This window comes from Grampus griseus, assembly GCF_964374135.1.
Source record: "Grampus griseus genome assembly, chromosome: 1".
In the NCBI taxonomy this organism is placed as follows: domain Eukaryota; kingdom Metazoa; phylum Chordata; class Mammalia; order Artiodactyla; family Delphinidae; genus Grampus; species Grampus griseus.
The window spans coordinates 139,745,811-139,769,260 of NC_139017.1; the positions used below are offsets into that span (position 1 = coordinate 139,745,811).

General features: G+C 34.9%; 1 protein-coding gene across 9 annotated transcripts in view; it reads left to right on the forward strand.

The window, feature by feature from the left end:
* TUT4 (terminal uridylyl transferase 4) overlaps positions 1–23,450 on the forward strand; it is a 149,778-nt gene that overhangs the window by 98,579 nt on the left and 27,749 nt on the right. For all 9 annotated transcript variants that reach the window (XM_082667510.1, XM_082667513.1, XM_082667511.1 and 6 more), the window contains 11 exons: positions 3,172–3,291; positions 3,457–3,669; positions 7,196–7,370; positions 9,052–9,752; positions 11,958–12,108; positions 15,111–15,197; positions 17,081–17,184; positions 19,842–19,899; positions 19,983–20,086; positions 20,389–20,478; positions 22,737–22,850. In XM_082667510.1, coding sequence (XP_082523636.1) covers positions 3,172–3,291; positions 3,457–3,669; positions 7,196–7,370; positions 9,052–9,752; positions 11,958–12,108; positions 15,111–15,197; positions 17,081–17,184; positions 19,842–19,899; positions 19,983–20,086; positions 20,389–20,478; positions 22,737–22,850 — 1,917 coding nt within the window. The remainder of the gene's footprint in view (positions 1–3,171; positions 3,292–3,456; positions 3,670–7,195; positions 7,371–9,051; positions 9,753–11,957; positions 12,109–15,110; positions 15,198–17,080; positions 17,185–19,841; positions 19,900–19,982; positions 20,087–20,388; positions 20,479–22,736; positions 22,851–23,450) is intronic.

Here is a 23,450-nt window from a genome sequence, read left to right on the forward strand (position 1 = left end):
TTAAAAAATGCAGCAAGGAAAGAAAACGAAGTAATGAATGTAAATTAGAAAATTAGAAAAAACATTAGAAATTAGAAATTAAAAAAAAAATTAGAAAAACAATAAGATGTTCTCTTTGCTAATGATATGATTGTATACCTAGAAAACCCTAGTTAAAAACTGCTAGAATTTGTGATGACTAAATACAGTATAAACATACAAAAATCAGTAGCTTTTCTCTGTCATAAAAATAATCTTATAGAATAGAAGCAGGGAAAAATATTATCTTCATGACAGTGACACAAATTATAAAATACTAACATAAATTTAATAAGGGTACAGGAAGAAAATTGTGTTATTGAATGGTGAAAACAAAATCTGAACAAATTTATTTATTGAGCAAACATTTGTTAAATGCTTCCTGTGTTCTAAATACTGTTCTTAGGTGTTGGAAACATCTAACAAGATGTACTAAGTCCTGCTATCATGAAGCTTACATACTTTTGGAAGAATCAGACAGTAAAAAAATATATAAATAACACAATATCTGGTAGAATTTAGTGCCATTAAAATGAGGTGATGTGATAAGAGAGTGACATTTCACTGGATGGTCAGGGAAGTCTCTTTGAGGATGTGATATATAAACTCTGACCAGCGTTACCAGCCACTTGATCGTCTCAGGGAATAGAATCCAAGGGATAGCTAGTAAAAAGCCTGTAAGGTGAGAATGAGCTCTTAAGGAGCAGAAAAAGGCAAGAGTGACTGGAATGAAGCGAGTGAGAGTGAACGTTGTAGAGGATGAGGTTAGACAGGCACTTCCAGTGGTAAGGAACTTGTATTTTAATTTCATTGGATAAGTTTTAAAAGCAGTATATGACTTGACGTGATTTATGCTTGGAAAAGGTCTTCTGGGGGTAAAGAGTAGAAATAGGGAACCCAGTGAACAGGCTGTTGTGGTAGATCAGCTAGAGAGGATAATGATCTGTGCTAGGTTAGAATGGATATGAAGCTAAGTAGACAGATTTGGGATAAGTTTTGGAAGTAGGACTTGCAGAGGTAATGGATGCAAGAGGTGAGGGAAAGAGTAATTGATGACCACTCCTAAATTTTTGGAAAATGCAAATACACCAAGTTATTGGATAGGGAGATGGTATCCCTAAAATGTAAAGTCCCCTTAAATTAATCTTCAAATGTACAATAATTTCAATTAGAATTACCAAGAATTTGGGGAAAAAAATTATAACGTAATCTTAAAGTTAGTATGGAAGAATAAATGTTTGAGAGAAGCCAGAATAATTCAGAAAAAGAAAACTAGTGAAGGAGGAGGTACTTTACCACTATAAAACTGCTTTAGTCAAGTGTATACCATTGCATAGGAATAGACAAGTAGATCTGTGGAACAGAATAGAAAGCCCATAAGTAGGTCCTAGGGTAAATGAGATTTTAATCTATGAAAAGAATAAAAGATTTCAGTGAGAAAACAATGGTTTATTTAATAAATGGTTCTGTCAGAACTGTACCTTTCTTGAAGAAAATAATGTTGGACCCTTAGCACACTAAATGCAAAAATAAATTGCACTCAAATGAAAATTCACAATTTTAGAAGAAAATTTAAGAGTATGTATATGTAACCTGTGGATTGGAGAAACATCTTTATCATGGTAGGAAACGTAGAAGATATTAAGCATATTTAACTATTTATATAAACAATACATTTTATATGATAAAAAGTACTATAAATGATGCCAAAGCAGATTAGGAAAAAATAACATTTTTCAAATGCGTATGTCAGATATAAAGAGTTATTATTTATAACATAAAAAAGAACACGTACAAATCGATATGTATTGATGAAAATAGAAAAACTGGCAAAAGATTTAATAGTTCAGAAAAGAGCAAATCCAAATGGTTAGTAAATACATGAAAATTTGTATAACCTCTTAGCATCAAGGAAATGCAAATTGAAGTAACTATTAGATATTATATCTCACCCATCTTGTTGACAATTTTTTAAAGTGGTAACACCTGTACACCTGAAACTAACACAACTTTGTAAATCAACTTTACTTAATTAAAAAGAAAAAATAAAAAAAATAGGGACTTCCCTGGCGGCGCAGTGGTTAAGACTCCGCGCTCCCAGTGCAGGGTGCCTGTGTTTGATCCCTGGTCAGGAAACTAGATTCCACATACATGCCACAACTAAGGAGCCCTCTGGCCTCAACTAAGGAGTACATGTGCTGCAACTAAGGAGCAGGCGAGCCACAACTAAGGAGCAGGCGAGCCGCAACGAAGACCCAGCACAACCAAATAAATAAGTAAATAAAATAAATATTTAAAGAAGAAAAGGTTGTAACACCTAGTATTGGGAAGCATGTGTATACCTTCTTGTTACTGATGAAAAGAGAAATTTCTGTACTGATTTTGGAAAACAATCTTATAATATTTATTAGAATTTAAATATATCACATTTTAAAATCTAGCAAACACATTCCTGGGAATATAGCTCATAGAAATGAGCACCAGTATTTAGGAAAATGTATAAGGATAAATATTACAGGACTGTTTAAAGTGGCAAAACTGGGAACAAAATGTGAAAGTCCTTGGGTGAGGGAACTATTGAATAACCATCCAGATCATAGGCTATAATTTAACCATTTTAAAAGATGTGTTAGATATATACTAATTGACTAAGAGGGACTTTCTTGGTGCATTGTTAAGGGAGAAGAGTAATATACAGAGAGATGTCTATTTTGGTAAAACATGACAAAAACTATAAAATCCTCCCTGTATTTATATAGAAAATAGGAATGTATATTTGTATATGGTTATTTGAGTATAGAAAAAGGCATGGAAGAGTACATAGAAGATCGTTAACATTGAGGCAGAAGTAGAGGCAAGATAAGAAAATAAGATTTTAAAAAGATGTTCACAGTAAAAGCACTATGTGTGATATGATTCCATTTAACTAAAATATGTATGTATCTTCATATGCAGTAAGGAAATGAATGGAAAGATGGTTACCAATATATAAATAGTTATTTCAGGGTGGTATGATTTCAGGTCATTCCTTATATTTGTCATTATTTGAACTTTTAACAATGATTATGGTAGGAAGACAAAAGCTACTTTTATTTTTTAGGAGAACAGAAAGAAAGTTAAATGGTGGTACTTTTTTTCCCCTTCATTTTGCAGTTGTGCTATATTGACTCCCAAACTGATGGCGGAATCCCTTCTTACTGTTTTGCTTTAATGGTGATGTTTTTTCTACAACAAAGAAAACCCCCTCTTCTTCCTTGCTTACTTGGAAGTTGGGTAAGCATCAGTTTGTAACATGTATGCACATGTATATACGTAGTTCATTCTTGCAGAGTGCTCTGTTCACACATTTAAAGCTGGAATTCTGGTTTGTCTGTTTGTCCATCATTTTTTTTCTTTTAATAACTTTCCACTACCAATTTGGAATGCCTTTTTATATAGATTGAAGGCTTTGACCCAAAAAGGATGGATGACTTTCAGCTGAAGGGCATAGTAGAAGAGAAGTTTGTGAAGTGGGAATATAATTCAAGTAGTGCAACTGAGAAAAACTCAATTGCTGAGGAAAACAAAGCTAAGGCAGACCAACCAAAAGATGATACCAAGAAGACAGAAACAGACAACCAAAGTAATGCCATGAAGGAAAAACATGGCAAAGTAAGCTTTTTTTGTTTTTGTTTTTGGCTTTTCTATCTGTAGAATTTGTGATGCCTTCAATTGAAGCTATTTTAATAGTAGATTGACTGACTGACCTTGAGTAAGCCTCTTGGCCTCATTTTCCTCATCTGTAAAGTGAGGGGTTGATCTGGTTTAGTTTTTCAGTACCAAGATTCCCTAATAAATATATACCTCATTTTGAAAGGCTTGTATTGTTTGAATCATATCAAGGTAATTCTTTTATCTTTTTCATTTAGATAAGAAAAATTTCCTTCAGGAGTTGGGCTGTGACCAAAGCTTTAGCATATGGGGATTATGTTGCCAGACTGGTGAAGAAATAAAGGCCTTGTGCTCCTATAGAGGGTGGCTGGCTTATTTAATCACTCAAACTTCATTTATTAAGGACCAGCTATGTGCCAGGCATTACCTTGAGTGCTAGAGAACCCAAGATGTATATTCATGGATTATGTCCTCCAGAAGCATGTAGTCTTCTGAAGTAGACAGACATTACTACAAAAATGTGAACATTACAGAAATCATTGCTCTAGCTATACTGAAGTATATGTAGTTCCCGAGCACATGTTCAGTTCTTCCACTTTCCTAGACTACCTTCTACCCTTTTCTCAAACCATCAATACTCTCACCTAATGATCTTGCTTATTATTACTTCTCTGAGAAAACTGAAGCAATCAGAAGAGAACTTTCCACTCCCACCACCATCTCCCACTATCTGCGCTCACATACTCTGCCTTGCTGCCAGCTTTCATAACCTTTATGAAAAGTTCCTGTGTTGCTATCTAAAGTCATTATCTTAACTTGTGTGTTTAGTCTCATCCCTTCTTGTCTATTCCGGAATATTGCTCTAGCAGTTCTTCTCTTTCCATCCTAGGTTACCAATTTTTCATTCTTTACTGAATCATACATGCTTTTACATCTCCCACTTTAAAGAAAAATCTTGACACCATTTCCCCTCCCAACTATTTCCTTGCTCCCTTTTGCAGGAAAACTTCTTGAAAGAATTGTTTATATACACTATTTCCAATTTCTCTGTTTCCTTTTAACTCACTCTACTCAGGCTTTGACCCCCATCAATCTGCCAAAACTTGTTTTACCAGTGTCAGTATCCTCCACATGGCTAAATCCAATAGTTATTTCACAATTTTTATCTTTTTTGACTTATCAGCAACATTTGCAGTTGATTATTTCCTTCTCTAAAAAATTTCTTAACTTGACTTTCAGGATACCACACCCATGCCTGATTATTCCTTCTCAGCCTGTTTGTTGGTTCTTCCTTTCCTCTCCAATCTCTTTAATGTTGGAGTATTCTAAGGTTCAGTCCTTGATCCCTGCCTTTTTTCTGTATCTACACTCCCTTGGTGATCTCATCCAATCTCATGGATTTTAAGTACCATCTATATGATGATGACTCCCAAGTTTAAATGTTAGGCCAAACCTCTCTCCTAAACTCTATAATTGTATTTCCAACCTGCTATTTAATGTTTCTACTAAGATGTCTAATAGATGTCTTAATCTTAATGTGTCTAAAACTGAACTCTGGGTCATCCCTTTGCTCCACATGCAGTTTTCCCATCTCAGTTGATGGCACTTCATCCTTTCAGTTGCTCAGTCAAAAACCTTGGAGTCATCCTTTACTTCTCTCTTTCATACCCCATACCAAGTCTGTCAGGAAATCCTGTCATCTCTACTTCAAAATATATCCACAATTTGACCACTTACCCTGTTACCATCCTGGTCCTAGCCATATCATCTCTGTCCTGGACTACTACCACAGACTCATAATAAGTTTCCCTGCATTTACCCTTGTCCCCTTTATAGTCTGAACACAACAATCAGAATGGCTCTTCTAGAACTTAAGTCAGATCATGCCCTTCTCCCTCCCCACACTTGAAATACTTCAGTGGCTCCTCATTTAATTTAGAATAAAAGCCAGAGTTCTTACTGGTTAGCTCTTTGTTTCCCTCTTTTCTTCTCCTCTCTCTGCCACACTAGTCTTCTTTTTAAAGCTGTTTACACTCCTACTTTAGTGTGTTTGCTCTGTTTCCTGTTCTTAGAACCCTTTTTCCTCTTCTTCAGATCATACCTTCTCAACAAGTCCTATCCTGACTATATTTAACACTGAAATCTGCTCCCATATCCCATCCCCTTTACTAAACCTACTCAACTTTTTCTTATTTCCACAGCACTTTTCTTCTTCTAACTTACTGTGTAATTTACTTATTAAGTTCGTTGCTTATTGTCTTCTTCCCCTAGAATGTAAGAACCACTAAGGCAAGGATCTTTGTTTTTTGGGGTTTTTTTTTTTGCGATACGTGGGCCTCTCACTGTTGTGGCCTCTCCCGTTGCAGCGCACAGGCTCCAGACGCGCAGGCTCAGCGGCCATAGCTCACGGGCCCAGCCGCCCCGCGGCATGTGGGATCCTCCTGGACCGGGGCACAAACCCGTGTGCCGTGCATCGGCAGGCGGACTCTCAACCACTGCGCCACCAGGGAAGCCCTGGATCTTTGTTTTTTTTTTCACGGATATATCCCAAGTGCCTGGCACATAGTAGGCACTCAGTGAATAGTTGTAGAATGGAATGAGTGAATGATTTTTATGCCTTTATATGCCTTAGTGGTCACTTCTAGCTGGCATTCATCTAGCTAATTGCTTTAGAATTCAGGTATTACCTTTTCTGTTAAGACCCCCGCCCCCCCGCCCCCGATTCAGAGACCCATTTTAGTATGTAGCCTTCATTGTAATTGTTAAATGGTCTCTTCCTCTCCTAATAGTCTGTGAAATGGACCTCACCTTGTTTGAGTCACAGTATGCTATAATGATTAGCATCACAGACCCAGTAGCCAGGTGATCCTGAGTCAAATCCTTGCCCTATAGTATCTACTTCATAGCTGTTAGAATTAATAGTTGTATATATTAGTTGTATATGTGCCACTTAGAAGAGTGAGTGATACATGGTTTAAGTGGGAGCTCCCATTATTTTTTTATATCCCCAGAACAATGCCAGGGACACAGTGGGTTCTAAAATGTTTGTTGAATGAAGGAATTAGCTTTTGAAAGCCCTGGGCATTTATATAGATTTTAAAAGTAATTGCTGCAATGGAGGAGCTCTAGTAGTTGTTATACAGTGGTTAGCAACCTTGGCTGCACAGCACGGGACAATCACTTAGGAAGCTTTAAAAATCTCAGTCCATTAAATCACAGTCTTGGGAAAGGTATGGGAGATGGGAGTGGTGTCAAGCTCAGGTGTTGGTGAATTTTAGTGCTCTCAGTGTGATTCTAATGTGCAGCCAAGGTTGAGCATCACTGGTTTAGTGGAAAGAACACAAAATTCTAGGAGTCAGTAATCTGGGACACACTGTTGCCAGCTGTGCCACAGATTGCTTTTTGGCAACCTATTCTTTTATGCCTCAGTTTTTGAAAAGGTGATCTCTAAGGTCTTTTTAAATTGAAAGTTAAACAATTCTAAAGTTTTGTGAAGCTTAAATGAAAGGTATTTTTTCTTTTCCAGTCTCCTTTAACATTGGGAACACCAAATCAGGTGTCCCTGGGACAGTTATGGTTAGAGCTGCTAAAATTTTACACACTGGATTTTGCTTTGGAGGAATACGTCATATGTGTACGGATACAAGATATTTTAACAAGAGAAAACAAAAACTGGCCTAAAAGGCGAATAGCCATTGAAGGTGAGATGATATGTTATATTTCATTTGGAGAATTTTGTGTGTGCCACTAATCATCTATTTCTAATGTAGTGTTATAAATTTTATCCCTTGGCTTTGTAGCACTATATGCCACTAGGTTGTCACTATATATTGTGGATAAATCCTTTTAATGCTTACTTAAAAATTTCCAATCTGTAAATATTATAGTGGCTAGGGTAATTAGCTTGTATACATGCCTTTATTTTTTAATTGTGGAAAATTTCAAAAATACAGAAAAATAGAATAGTTATATGAATACTGTAAGATATTTTTAAATATATTTGTGTCATAAAATTATGTTAAAGTATAATCTTAAAATCCAGTTTTTCATAGTCTTGTGAAGTACCTCATTTATTAAATATGGCTAAGCTAAAGGAAAAAAGAACAATTGATGCTGACAAATAAGGTTTCACATCAAATCCCAAGAATATTAAGATCTTTAGAGATACAGAAATAAATAGTATTGCTTCTAAATTCTTAATAAAAAATTTAAATTCCACAACATTTTGCTCACTTTTTATAGATAGGAAATGGAATTTCTGTCCATCATTTTAGTCTGTTTAGGCTACACATTCTTCTCTTCCCTCCATCCTCTGCAGGGCTTCTCTACTGTGAGTTGGACTTACAAATATTCTCATACACTCAAACACGTACTCACATCTTGCACTCGCTTACATATGGTAAATAAATGAGCTCTGAAGCCTGCAGCCATCATAATTTCTCTCTGCCTTTTTTTCTTTTTTTTTTTTTCTTTTTCTTCTAGAAAAGGGAAAGAGGCTAAGTAAAGCTTTTAAAAGCCTATGGATTGAGATAACAGTAAAAAGTAACAGATGCCCCAGTCTTAACAATCTGAAGCCTGGCCTGTTAATCCTTTCACTTAATGATCTTCAGTAGTGGAGAAAATGTGTATTGTCTTTTGGGTGGCACTGTTCTTTTTTCCTGGGGTCTATTTGTATTTAAGGCTTATAAAATCCAAAAACCCGGAAACATGTTCAGAACTCTGTTCTATGCTCTTAATAATGAGGATTCAGTTGACGCAAGCCTTTTCAGCATAGCCATTTTAGACTGTATCAGAGTTTAAATTTTGGTTTAAGTTTTACTTTCTTAGGTTTTTTTCTACTTTTTCTATTATTTCTCCTTCTTTCTCTCATTAATTTTCTGATATTACTGAAGTTAAATCTTAAAATCAGTATAACTTGAAGCCTGGAGAGTTTTAGGCTATATTTTATTTGTTTAAATTGTAAGGAGTATATATAACTGAAGAATATTGTGACAAGAGATGAAAATTATTACTACGTCTTGGAGCTTGAAAAATTTCATTCAAAGACAATATAGGGAAGCATATTGGCATAGCTTTTTCTCACAATTTCATCATTGAAATTTTCTAATTACTGAGTTGGCCTCCTCAGCCATCCTCTCATTAATTACCTCATTTTATTCTTTTCTCTCTTTTTCTTTTAGTTTTTAATTTTATGACAGAAACAAAGGCAAGATGTTGCTATTTTATTTCCACTACTCAGTTTGCAGGAACTCTCATTGGGAGCTTACCTTAGAAAAATTTTGGGAAAATGCACTCTGCTGACAATGTAGCTGTTTGTATAAGCTTGGAAATGTAGTTTGTTAATAGATACTTAGCTACTGACATTTTTTTTTTTTTAACTAGATCCATTTTCAATCAAGAGGAATGTTGCACGGAGCTTAAACAGCCAGCTTGTTTATGAATATGTTGTGGAGAGATTCAGGGCAGCTTATCGGTATTTTGCCTGTCCTCAGAGGAAGGGTGGAAATAAATCTACAGTGGATTCCATGAAAAAAGAGAAGGGAAAAATAAGCAATAAGAAACCAGTGAAGTCTGAAAATACGGCATCCAGTTGTTGCATTCTACTTGGGGAAAGCACAGAAAAAATAAGTGCAGAAAGAGGTCAGCCTGATAAATATGAAGAAACGGAATGTACATCACAGAGATGTATTACTGAAGATGATAATTTGTTGATAAATGAACTAGATTTGGCTGAACATGGACAGGAATCTTCATCTCTTTCCACCAGTGAAAGCAGTGAATTAGAGCCAAAATCAATTAAGAAACAAGATGTTTTAGTACCTTCAGAAACTTGTTTTAAAAAGGAGCTCACCCAGTGTAATTGCATTGATTGTAAATCCCCTGAACCAGATGAATCTGCTGGTACAGACTGCAGGTCAAATTTAGAAACAGAAAGTTCACATCACATTGTATGCACTGACACATCTGCTACCTCTTGCAACTGCAAAGCTACAGAAGATACTTCTGACCTTAATGATGATGATAACCACCCCACCCAGGAATTATATTTTGTGTTTGATAAGTTTATTTTAACCTCTGGCAAGGTAGGATACAGTTTGTAAACAATCTGTAAGGTTTTGTGGTTGTTATATGACTCTGTATTTATAGTTTTTAGATTCAGAAATGTAAAGATGGCTTCTATGATGGTAGACTATTGTTTTGGAATGGTATTCTGGTATATATGTTTCTTTTACTTTTTGTATTTTTGCCTGTAGTTGCCTTTTTTTTTTTTTTTTTTTTTTTTTTTTTAGCGGTACGTGGGCTTCTCACTGTTGTGGCCTCTCGCATTGCGGAGCATAGGCTCCGGATGTGCAGGCTCAGCGACATGTGGGATCTTCCCAGACCGGGGCACGAACCCGTGTCCCCTGCATCGGCTGGCGGACTCTCAACCACTGCGCCACCAGGGAAGCCCCTGTAGTTGCCTTTTAAGAATGTATATGAAACCTGAAATGTTTCAGCACTCTATTACTAGTTGGTTTGCTTAACTTTCTCATATATGAAAGGATTCATCAGGTATCTTATGAAAGTGAGTTTGGTAAAGGCAGCATATATTTTAAATTTTGCTGATTTTTTTTTACATATGATTATATTTACTTCCACAAAGGCGAATACAGTGTCTGTAAACTTTAATAGTATTCTGTTTTAAAGTTTTTTTGGTGGGGGTCAAAGGTTGGTATATAAACTTAACTAAAGATAGTTGAGTTAAAACTAAGATCAGGAAGCAAAAAAAAAATGAATTCAGATCCTGTGTCTGCCACTGAGCTTCTCTTTGGATTTTGGCATATCCCTTATGCGTTATAGGAGTCTTAACTTTTCCACTTTTGAAGTGGGATAGTCTGAACTTTAACTTGATAAATTATAGAAAATAAAAACCTGAGCGAGCAGAAAATAAGCTACTTTGTAACAGAAAATAATTTGTTAATAAAAGTTTTAGCTAAGGTACTTTGCTTCGAGTGTAGTGTACATAATTGAAATAGTATCAGCACCTAGGTTAAAAAATGATTATGTAGATAATGTGTAAATCAAGTAGAATACAAAAAATACCCCTGAAAAGTCATCAAGTTTTATTGATTTATCGATAATTGTTTATTGACAAGCTTTAGAATTTTTAAGCTAATTACTAAGCTGTGTTTCTTCATCCTTTGTAAGGATACTCTGTCCCATTTTGTTTAGGTTGTAGTATTTAGGGCATATGGACTACTAAAAAAGATGAAATAAATGGCAGATATTTAGAAAAGCCTCTTAGTAATATAACTGCAGTTTACGTTTCTTAATACTTTTTTTTCCTGGAACCTTATCTTAAGGTAACTATTTCTCCAATTTTATTTCTCTCTCTAGTTATCTGTAACACTTTTCTAGAATTTTATGATAAATATGTCATTTTTTACAAGCTTTAAAAAGCTGATAAAAATTTCTATGGTACTGTTAATTAGCCCACAGCACAGCATTCACACACAGAGAGGTTTCTGTATATATTTGGCTAGGTAAATGTCCAGGCTAACCCTGGAGGAAGAAGCTAAGTTCCTAGGCGTATTACGATAAAGAAAAGAGTAGTGCTCTTCCTTAACCGTATGAGTTTTGTTTTTCAAGTAGTTGGGATGAATTTTTACTGTTTTGGCCACCTGTCTGGTAGTCTGTTAGAATACATTTGAAATGGTGTTGCAGGGTTTGAAAGTTGTTTGTGGCTATTGCATAAGAGTTGTTCCTTGTATGAAGCTGAGTCACTTTTAGAGTTCAGCCCTTTAGTTTCTTGAGTACCATGCTAATGTAATGAAATTGAACCAACTAGTCAAGCAGTGGTTCTATAAATGACTGACTCTGAAGATAGAAAATGTTTCAAGTGAAATGAAAGGTGCCACTTGAAATTTCTTTATAATCTACTTTGTTAAAGACCTTAATAGGTTAAAATGTGATGTATGCATTTCATTTTGGGAGCTGATCACACTGTTTGAATTAACCTATACCTTTTGTATCTCCTGGTATTTCCTTTATTTTACATCTTAAGGTAAATCTAATCCTTGGTAATATCATTTTAGTGGAGAAGAAAATTAGTAGTTGGCTCAAAATGTGTTTTTCTTTTTACATTTAATACTGAATTTCATTAACATGCTTTTCTTTTTAACCTCTTGAAAGTGCAGGTTATCAGACTGACTTGCATAAAAGTTTCTTTTTGTACTGCTTTATAAGTGATAATAAAGTCCCTCAATAGTTTATTTGATTATTAGATTCTTTTTTTAACCTTTGTATAGCCGCCAACAATAGTATGCAGCATCTGCAAAAAGGATGGCCATTCAAAAAATGATTGCCCAGAGGATTTCAGGAAAATTGATCTAAAGCCTCTACCACCAATGACAAATCGATTTCGGGAAATACTTGATTTAGTATGTAAAAGATGTTTTGGTAAGTCTTTTGTTACTAGAACTACTTCCTAAGACTAGATTATTTCTTAGATTTTGAATATTTATTTTCTTATTTGAAAATAGTTTGCTTACATTTTGTTTGGGTAGAGGTTTTTAAATAGTTTAGAGACCCAACCACATATATTTATTAAATGCCTACTGTGTGCAAGGCACAGTGGTAAACGCCAAGGGGAATGCAGAGTCCATCGTGTTGCTTTTAAGGAGCTTGGACTCTGGATTTGTGCTGTCTAATATGGTGGTCACTAGATATATGTGTCTATTTAAATTTAAATTAGCTAAAATAAAATAAAAAATTAAATTACTCAGTTATACTAGTCACACCTCAGGTATTGAGTAGCTACATGTGGCTAGTGGCTACTGCATTGGGCAGTCTGGATAGAGAACATTACCGTCATTGCAATTTTCTTGCACAGTGTTACTCTAAATGGTTGTATAAGACATGTATGAAACTTGCCATAATTGGAAGCAGAATGTGTTACATTCTATAGCAGTGGTAAACAAAATGCAGTTCAGTCAGGCACAATTAATTTTAACTGGAGTGGGTCAGAGGAATTGGAGTTAATGATGTGGCATTTGAGATGGACTGCATTTTCAGATATAAGAGATTATGCATAAAAGCATAGGGTGTAGTATTTGTTTGAGAGAATAATTGCCTTAAATTTGGTAGAGTATAAGAAAGGTAATAGAGGCAGATAAGGTTATAAAGATTTGGGTAAAGCCTTACATACCATTTTTCAATAAACATTTATGGTGTACCTGGAATAAACCTTCACTCAGCAAACATTTTTTAAGTACTTACTGTGTCCGGGGTAAGATAAAGTTTCTGATGTCATAACATTAGTTCTCCATTGTATTCCCTCCCTTCTACCCTTCCTTATCTTCACCTCCTGCCAGGCAGCTACTTATCTGCTTTTGGTCACTATAGATTACTTTGAATTTTTCTAGAGTTCTAGGTAAATAGAATCACATGGAATGTACTTTTTTTTTTTTTTTTTTTTGATGAGGGCATCTGGCTTCTTTAACTTGGCATAATTATTTTTGAGATTCATCTATGCTGTGATGTGTATCAGTGGTTCATTTCTTTTTATTGTGGAGTTGTGTTCTGTTGTGTGGCTATACTACATTTTGTTTACCACTCGTTGATAAATATTTTGTTTGTTTCTAAATTTTGGCTGTTATAAATAAATATACTGTGTACATTCATGTATGTCTGAGTATGGACATATGTTTTAATTTCTCTTGGGTAAATACCTAGGAGTTGAATGGCTGGACCATGGTACATTCTTCTTTAACAGATTTATTAAGATATAATTCACTACATTTGTTTTTATTTATTGAGTCATATATTTATCTCAGTATGGACTCATAGATGTATTATACTTTGGGTTATAATCCAATACTACTATTTTTGTTGCCCAAATTGTTCCAAATTTGGCTGTTGGGAGTGCTTTCATTTGGTTCCTGTCACCTTTTGATATATTCCCATCAGTGTGTGGAGTTTTTTGGTTTCTTTTTGTTGTTGTTGTTAGTTTGTTCTTTTGTATTTTAGCACTTTCTTACTTTCTGGCCCTGCAAGATACTCCAGGATCATCATGTAAATTTCTGTCTCAGTCCTAGAATTAGACATTTTCCCAAAGAGCCCTGGTTCCTTTATTGGAGGATGGTGTTAGAAACCAAGATCTGGGTGTTAGAGTGCTTGTTGTGTTACTGGGTATTGTTGTTTCTAGGTCCTCTCCGAGCAAGAAAATTTGTGTGTGTATACTAATCCATGTATATACACGTATCTATAAATAATTCCATGTGACCATCTTACCTTTATTAAGCTAAGCATGACTTTGTACTGATGTCTCCAAGTCTAATACATTACCACATGGCTCTTTCTAGCCTCCTCTTTCTGATTATCTGTAAATGTCCAACTCCAACAGTGAGAAACCTGGCTCCCACCATGTGCCACCCATTTATTTAATTGTTCCATTTAAGTACACATGTATAGCATTATCAGAACTGTTATCCTATACCCTGATGGGAAGCAACTTTATCAATTAGAGTACAGTGCTTATGTGCAGTTCCTTTAACCCTTAGTCTTACAGACTCCACTTATTTTCAAAGTTAGATTAGTGCCTTCCCACCTCCCCACTCCCTTGAGTGAAGTTTTCTTATACATTTATAATGTAGCTGGATTCTTTGTTATAGACTGCATTCCATCCTGAGATTCCCTGACCTCATCACCTGTATATCAGCTATTCAGCTTGCAACCACTGATGATGCATTTGTTTTTCAAAAGCTGAATATTAATTTAATTCCTTACCATATTAACTCTTGGGTATGAGTCTGGAGGAGGAGATAGAAAAAAAAAGATTATTCTTAAGGAATGTATGGTCTTATTTGGAAAAAGAGATAGAAAAAAAAAGACTTCTTAAGGAGTGTATGGTCTTATTTGGAAAAATAAGATGACTATAAATGAAATAACTAGAAAACTGGAAGGACAGTATAAACTAAACTGGCAAGTGGTTTGAAGAACTAAGGAAATACAATTAAGGAGAGGTCATTAAAGGCCATGATTGGACAAAGAAGCTTATAGGGAAGGTATGAATCTTGACCAAGCATTTGAGGGAACTGTTAGATTTGATTGAGTTGGGTACCTTGTGTAACAGTATGAGAATAGTCTTAACAGGAGGGGAAAAACCAGCATGTATATGGGAGAGAGTGGATTGTCTGAAAAAAAAATTAAATAATTTGTAGAAGAAAGTATATCTTGTAGCTGTTTCACAGGGAAAATGATCATGTGAAATGTACATAGATCTGTAAAGTTATTTTTCTGTTCTTTCTCTGCTCCTTCCTTCCGCAGTAACATTTATGATTTTAATGTCAGAGAGTCAACAAATAATGAAGAAAAGTAAAGTTTTTAGGGTAGAAAATTGAAGACATTTTCAGATTTCATTCTCCTTACTTTTCTTTTTCCTTTTCTTTTTTTTAACTTAGATGAATTGTCACCACCTTTTTCTGAACAACACAACAGGGAGCAAATTTTAATTGGCTTGGAAAAGTTTATTCAAAAAGAGTATGATGGTATGTTGTATGTCAAAGTTGATTGCTTTTGTTATTATAGTTACCTGGTCTGAGTTTCATTTGTTTAAAAAGTGTTTATTGCATGTTATATGTTAGGTACTATTCTAGGTGCTGGGGATACAGTGCTAACAAAAGAGGTGAAACCAGCTCTCATGAAGCTTATATTAAGAGGGGTGACAGATAGTCAACTGACAAGTAAACAGTATATCAGGAAATAATAAACACTGTTAACGTACAGAAGTTAGAACGATAGTGATAAGGTGACATTTGAGCAGAGCCATTAATAATATAAAGGAGCAAATTATTATGAATATTCAAGGAGAGAACATTCGAGAGAGAAGCAGCAGCAAGTACAATACCCCATGACGCAATTATATTTGACATGCTTGAAAGTTAGTGTGGCTTGAGTGGAGTGTGTGAGGTAGACTGTAATAGAAAGGTGAGATCAGAGAGTTAACCTAGAGTTTAGATCATTAGAGTCTTATAGGTGTTGGTAGAAGGACTTTGAATTTTATTTTGAATGTCTAATGAGAAGGCTTCTGGAGGGTCTTAACACATAAGTGACATGATCTGAGAGAATGGAGTACAGGTCCATAAGAATAGAAGCAAGCAGAACATTTAAGAAGCTGTTGCATAAGTTCAGATGAGACATAATAGTGATTTGGAAGAGTAGGTGAGAAGTGATTAGATTGAGGATATATTTTGAATGTAGAGTCAACAGGATTTGCTGATGCATTACATGTTAGATGTGACAAAAAGAAAGGAGTCAAGGATGGTTTCGGGATCTTTCCTTCACTAGTTGGGTGGTGCTATTTAATTGAGATGGCAAAAAAATAGCAGAAGGGGGCAGGTTTTGGGCATGAGGTAAAGAATCAAGAGTTTTGTGGCCAAATATTTTAGAAAAGGATGAAGAGTTGATTTATAATCAGAATGAACTTATACCTTTAAAATATGATCTGTTTTGTGCTACAGGATTCTATTTTTAATTATATTTGCTAGTGTATAAAGTATTGACCAAATCTAAGTTCTTGTTATATTAAACCCATGCACTTTTTATTTGCTGATGAATGTAGCTTCTTTTATATCTCTCAGTTGTCATTGATTTCAAGTAGGGCATCAGAACTGAATAGGAGGATTAAGTTTGAAAATACAGAATTTGTTATCTAAATATGTAGGCTACAAGAATTAATAGGGAGAATGATCCAATCTTGTTAAGCCACAGCTTATTGAGTGACACTAATAAGCATGAAGGAATAACCCTAATAATATATATATAAATATTTTATATATATAACTATATATATAATAATTGTATATATAATTTATATCAAATAGATTAATCCCTCACTTTAGAGGAGAATTAATTCTATATACTAAGATGATATTTGTAAAACTACTTGAATTGTGCCCTGAAGAAACTAGTTTATTTCCAAGAGATAAATCTCTAAATATTGATCTTAACTATTGGTATTGATGTTGAGAATGAATAAAAGTAGATGAGTTTATGAGGTCATTAAGTTGGAAGAAGGTAAAAAACTTGGTAAGTGTTTGGATGTGAAAGTTGAGAGGTGTTAAGAACCACATGTATATTTCTGAATAATAGTAGGTTTGAGGTGAAGTTGCTAGTTTAGTTTTGACTTGTTGAATTTATGATGTCTGTGGAAAAATGGGAAAAGCAGTTAGATACATGGGTGTGAAATTTTGGGGAGAAGACCTGGGCTTTAGGTGAGTGTTTTGGAATTTCTCAGTATATCTGCTAATGGTAGATAATTTAAGCCATGGAATTGGATAAGATTATCCTGTGGTAGGCCATTAGTAGTTAATAGAAGACTCCTCTTTCCTGATAATTATAAAACTTTTGACTTTTGTTTTCCTTTGCTTAGAAAAGGCAAGATTGTGCTTATTTGGCTCTTCTAAGAATGGATTTGGATTTCGTGATAGTGATCTGGATATTTGTATGACCCTTGAAGGCCACGAAAATGCAGAGGTAAGAGTTAGTGTTTGGAAAGTGATGTGGAAGTTTATTTTCTTCTAGTGATGAGTGTGTTTTTAATTTTGTATGTAGAATTGATAAAAGTGTAAGGTGTCATTCTTTGTATAAATATATTAGCAATAGCAGTGTTTGAAATGTAAAAGCACTAGTATTATCATTTTAGAAGACATTCAAGTATTTAAGTAAGTAAAGGTACTGTTTCAGTGATTTTATAATGTAAAAACCATGTCACAGATAGTTACAAGTGCTTTTTAATGAATTTGTGGAAAAAATGTACCATAGAGTTGGAAATTTTTTCATTAGAGCCAATGAAAAACTGTTGCTTCAGTTTGGTAGTAAACATTGATCTCACTTACTCTGTCTTTTCATATCTCTTCCATTAGGTGATATCTCTGTATCACTAAAGATAGAAAATAAAGGTGGACATTTAATTTATAAATGGATTGTGTTCTACAAGTTGATTATAATTTGGGGGTACTCAAAATACATTTTTTTCCATAGAAGCATTGTTATAAATTATGTGTTCTAGGCTAGCTTTTAGAAACTCATTTTGGGCGGGGAAGGGAACTAACATTTGAGCCCCCAGTATACACTTTTACATACATTATCTCATTTCACTCTTACAACCACCTTCGAGGTAGATAATTTCCCCCATTTTACAGATGAGGAAACTGAGGCTTTGAGAGATAAACTGACTTGCTCAAGTTCACACAGCTAGTAAATGTTGGAGCCGGGATTCGTACCCAGGTCTGTCTGACTCCAGAGTTCATGCTCTTTCCATTGTATCCCACTGCTTCTCTGTAATTTATTTAACCCATAATGTAGTTGAAATATAGTACTAATAGTACTGTAGAACCTAACCCCTACTTTCTGAAATTGAAAGCTTTCTGAGTTCCACCATGAGATGCCAGGAGCAAACCTTCCCCCAGAGCAGTCTCAGCAGTGAGAGTGGGTACTTATGTTTTCCTTTTTTGTGTACCAGGCCTCAACAGTGGGAATGAGATTGTCTGAGCTCTAGTAAAGAAAGGGACTGAATGGACAGGGAAGAAGTGTCCCAGGCCTTCCTAGCAGCAACTAGAAAAGGAGGGTATCTCTGTAGTTGCTCGTTTCTTTAACAACATAGCTGTTGGTATTTATGTTTCAAAATCAGGGACTGCTTGCAAGATTGGGGTGAGGCCAAGCTTCTGGCATCTTTAGTGGTGTCAGTATAGCCTCTGTTGTATTATAAAATAATTCAGCAGAATAGTGTACCTGTGCATTTCTGAAATAGTTTTTTAACAGGTGTTTTTTAAATTGTTAGAACCCAAGAAAAGATGGCAGTGATACCTGGTAGATGCTTATTTCTGGTCCTACGAAATTGCTTCTGGTGTTAATTAATATCTTTTTGTTCTATAAAGAAAATGAAAAGTTATAAATTTTTTAGTTCTCCTTAACCCACTTCTACTCAACGCCATCTCCTTGGAAAGAGGCTTCCCCTTTCCATTCTGAAGGGCAGGAATTGAGGGAATAGGAAGTGGTTTTTACCCAGGAAGGAGGTTAGGGTTTTAGATCCCTTCTATGTAAAATTTAATAATCAGGTGTTTCATCACCAAGGGTTTGTGTACTATATATTACCTGTGCTATTCGCTCTGGAAAGTTGAAACAATGAACATGAGTAAATTATTTTCTTCCAGATGAGCCATAATGGAAACTTCTAATTTAGTATAAATTGTATCTTTGTATAACAAAGAGAAAAACAACCTCTTGTACTATGTGTTGAAATCCCCAGGTTAAGCTGCAATGACTACTGCTCTCTTGTAGCTAAAAAGAGCATGTTGGGGATATGCAAAAGTGGTTTTAGTAGTAGATGTGGGCATTGAACTTAATCCAGTTAATTTATGCCGTTATCTTCCTTGTTCCTTATATTAGGGTTATCGTTACCATATCAGCTTTGCTGTCTAGTTTTTAAATAACCAACACATTTAAATTTGCAGAGGTAAGAGGGTTTTTTTGAAGAAGTAGGTGCTTGTAATAGTAGGATTATTCTTTTCCTCATCAACATATGATAGTAAATAGCTGACAGACTTAAAGTGCTACTTTGTATGAAGTATGCTGCTGAATGCTTTACATAGGTGTCTCATGTAATTCAGCTCCTTTATAAAAGAGTAGGAGTTGATGATTATCTTGATTTTATAAGTAGTATGAGGCTCAGAGGGGTTAAGGATCTGATCAGAGTCACACAGCTAGTCAATACTTAGTTCAAGATTTGAATCCAGGTTTGTCTAAATTCACAGCCTATGTTCTTAATCACTGTACTGTTTTGCCTTCACCAAACCCATCTCTAGTTTTTTATCCATGTATTTGAAAACATTATTCTCCTGTTTTTGTGCTTCTCAAACTTTAATGTGGATGTGAATTACCTGGGAATGTTGTTACTATGCAGATTATGATTCAGTAGACTGGAGTGGAGACTGAGATTCTGCATTTCTATCGAGTTTCCAGGTGTTGGTGATACTGCAGGTCTATGGACCATGTTCTTTGACTAGCAAGGTTATATAGACTTCTGGCTGGAGATTTTAAGTGCTAATATTAAATGTCTAGATTAAAATAGAATTTGCACAAGACCAAGTTGAGTCAGACAGACTTTATTATTTATTTCTTTTGTTTTTTAGAAATTAAATTGTAAGGAAATAATTGAAAATTTGGCGAAAATTCTTAAGAGACATCCAGGTACGAACTTTAAAACAACAGAAATTTTTTTTTAGTTTTATGAAAATTATTTAACCTAGTGAAGTTTTTTTTTTTTAAATCAGGTTTAAGAAACATTTTGCCTATAACTACTGCCAAAGTGCCTATAGTAAAATTTGAACACAGACGAAGTGGTTTAGAAGGCGATATCAGTTTATATAATACGTTGGTAAGTTTCACTGTCTGTAAAGACCCAGGTATGTTTACAGTTGTCATTTTAAAAGTTTACAGATCACTGACTGTACCTTTATGTTTAAAACTTACGAATGTGGTTAGTATAGGGAAAAAAAAATTTTATCAGTCATCTTAACATTTCCTTCAGATTGAAGGTTAATTTTTGCTTGACTCATTTACAGGTATTTTAAGTTTAACATTTATATATATTCTATGTGGAGTTTATCTTTTTAGCTGATCTGTAAGTTTAATTTTAATAAATTTGAAATGCTTTCAAATATGTAATTTATTTTTCAGGCTCAGCATAACACAAGAATGCTAGCTACATATGCAGCTATTGATCCTAGAGTGCAGTACTTGGGATATACTATGAAAGTGTTTGCTAAGGTATTTATGAAAAAGCTAATGATCTGCTTTGTTATAATACTCATGATATTAAAGTAAAACATGCTGATGTCAGACTTGTGACAAATGTTTTCTCAGTTTTGTTTACCTGAGCTTTTAAGAAGAAACTGTCAATATTAAATGGTTTAAAGTTATACCTTTCAGAGTAGGGTGATCTTAGTTTTTTTCTGTGTTTGCTCTCCTCTCATAGGTAACACTCTAGTAAATTTCTTATAGTATAATTTCTCAATGCAGTAATGATTTCCAACCCTAGGCATGGGAGTTGGCATACCATCCTAGTTAAAAGGCTCTGGGTTAGGAAATCTGGTGTTTGGGTTTAGTGGTAAATTTTTCTGGCCAAGAAAACAAAGCAATACCAATAAAACCTAATGTTTCCCCTATTATAACACTTAAAATACTGAATTCTGTTTTCTTGGTTGTTTTGCTAAGTGAGTAAACTCCATGAGGGTTGAGGCCTCTGTATCTTTATTTCAGTGTAGTGCCTGCTTTATGGTAGGTGCTCAGTAAATAGTTAATTTTGTGAATGTGTTGGTGGAAAGGTTTTAGTAGGGGAGTGACTTGGTTACATTTTCATTTCATAAAGCCGACTCTTCCAAAAGGGAGACATATTTGTTTAGATATTCCTATACATGTCTTTATGGACAGAGTCATCTTAGAAAAGGAACGCATCCAGCCACATACTACAAATCATTTGATACAGCTAGTCTTTTACATTCACCTCACAGAATAACTCCAACATGACAGTTCCTTACTCATTGAGTTTGGGTTATGAAATCAAGTGGTTCCGTATATATGGAATCTATGGAAAAAAAATGTCATGAAGAACCTAGGGGTAAGAGGGGAATAAAGACACAGACCTACTAGAGAATGGACTTGAGGATATGGGGAGGGGGAAGGGTAAGCTGTGACAAAGTGAGAGTGGCATGGACATATATACCCTACCAAATGTAAAATAGATAGCTAGTGGGAAGCATCCACATAGCACAGGGAGATCAGCTCGGTGCTTTGTGACCACCTAGATGGGTGGGATAGGGAGGGTGAGAGGGAGACGCCAAGAGGGAGGAGATATGGGAACATATATATATGTATAACTGATTCACTTTGTTATAAAGCAGAAACTAACACACCATTGTAAAGCAATTATAGTCCAATAAAGATGTAAACAAAAAATCAAGTGGTTCATGTCAGAAAAATCATTCCTCTCCCTTTATATAATATCAGCTAAAGCTTTACTCAAGGGAAGTCTCTGAGGATTCTTTCAGGGTTTTTTTTTTTTTTTTTTTTTGCGGTTCGCAGCCCTCTCACTGCCGTGGCCCCTCCTGTTGCAGAGCACAGGCTCCGGACGCACAGGCTCAGTGGCGATGGCTCACGGGCCCAGCCACTCCGCAGCATGTGGGATCTTCCCAGACCGGGACGTGAACCCTTGTACCCTGCATTGGCAGGTGGACTCTCAACCCCTGCGCCATCAGGGAAGCCCCCAGGGTTTTTTTTTTAATTAAAAAAAATCTTTTTTGAATAGCCAACGTATTCATGTGGTTCAAAAATTAAAAGGTCTAATGGGATTTATGGCAGAAAATCTTCCTTCCACATCAGTCTCCTAGCCAACCGTTGCCTCTTCTTAGAGGCAAACAGTGTTAAACGTTCCTCTGTATCCTTCCAGAGATATATTATTCCAGTGCAAGCAAATTTCCTGCCTCTTTTTATTATAGGTATAAACACGCTGAAAACACTGTTTTGTACTTTGCTTTTTTAACTGAGCAATAAATATTGGAGATTATTTCCTATTAGTATACTAAGAGCTTTCCTTTTCTTTTTAATGGCTACATACTGTTCCATTGTGTGGATAGTCATCAGTTTTTTAAACCTGTACTTTACTGATGAGCTTTAAGTTCTTTCTCATATTTGCTATTAAAATAGTATTACAATAGAAATTTTATATAGTCATTTCACATGTTTCTTGGCATATTTTCAGGATAAATTCTTAGAATAGAATTGATACATTAAGGGAGATGTGCTTTTATAATTTTGATATTGCCAAATTATTCTTCATGAAATTTATGCTACTGTATACTCTTTAATGTATGAGTACCTGTTTACCCATACCCTCTATAACAGCTTGTTATTGAACTTTTGGGTATTTGACGGTTTGATAAGTTTAAAAAATGGTGTCTTAAGGTAGTCAATACTTCTGCATGGAATAAGATTCTGAAGTTTTATTTTCAATCATTATGTTTTTTTAGCGATGTGACATTGGAGATGCTTCCAGGGGAAGTTTATCTTCATATGCTTATATCCTTATGGTGCTGTACTTTCTGCAGCAGAGAAAACCACCTGTTATCCCAGTTCTACAAGAGGTAAATGTTTAAGAAAACTATAAAGGCGTTTCTATGTAGGTGTATACACTCTAAATATAGTAGATCTTACTCAGTTCATGAGATCATGAAAGATGTTTCCATCATGGATATCCTAAGTTTTCTTCTTTCATTAATGGTTTAATCGAATAATGAACCTTTTTGAAAAGCTTATTATGGGAGAATATAGACTACCAAAAGACTACTAGATGAATAGAACTATTGAATATCTTTTGTAACATTTTTGTATTTCACAGTCTTAGAATGCTGCCAATGATAATGAAATTTGTAGCCATTCATGAACTTATATATTATAGTCTCTCAGATGCAAATACATAAGTTTCTTCTTTTCAGAGTATTCTCCCTCCTCCTGCTTGGCAATGAAGTTTGATTTATTCCTGTATATACTTTGGTCAACTTTGTGAATTTTGGTTGAGAAAGAAACACAAGGAAATTCTTCCTTATCTCTGTAAGGTCATGTAAATTGCATTAAGCATAAGAATGTACATCAAAAGAAACAGATTATACTCATATTTACTCGGATTTGGTGACTCATAGAGTCTCTTTTTGTAGTCAATTTATACTCTCTAAAATAGATACAAA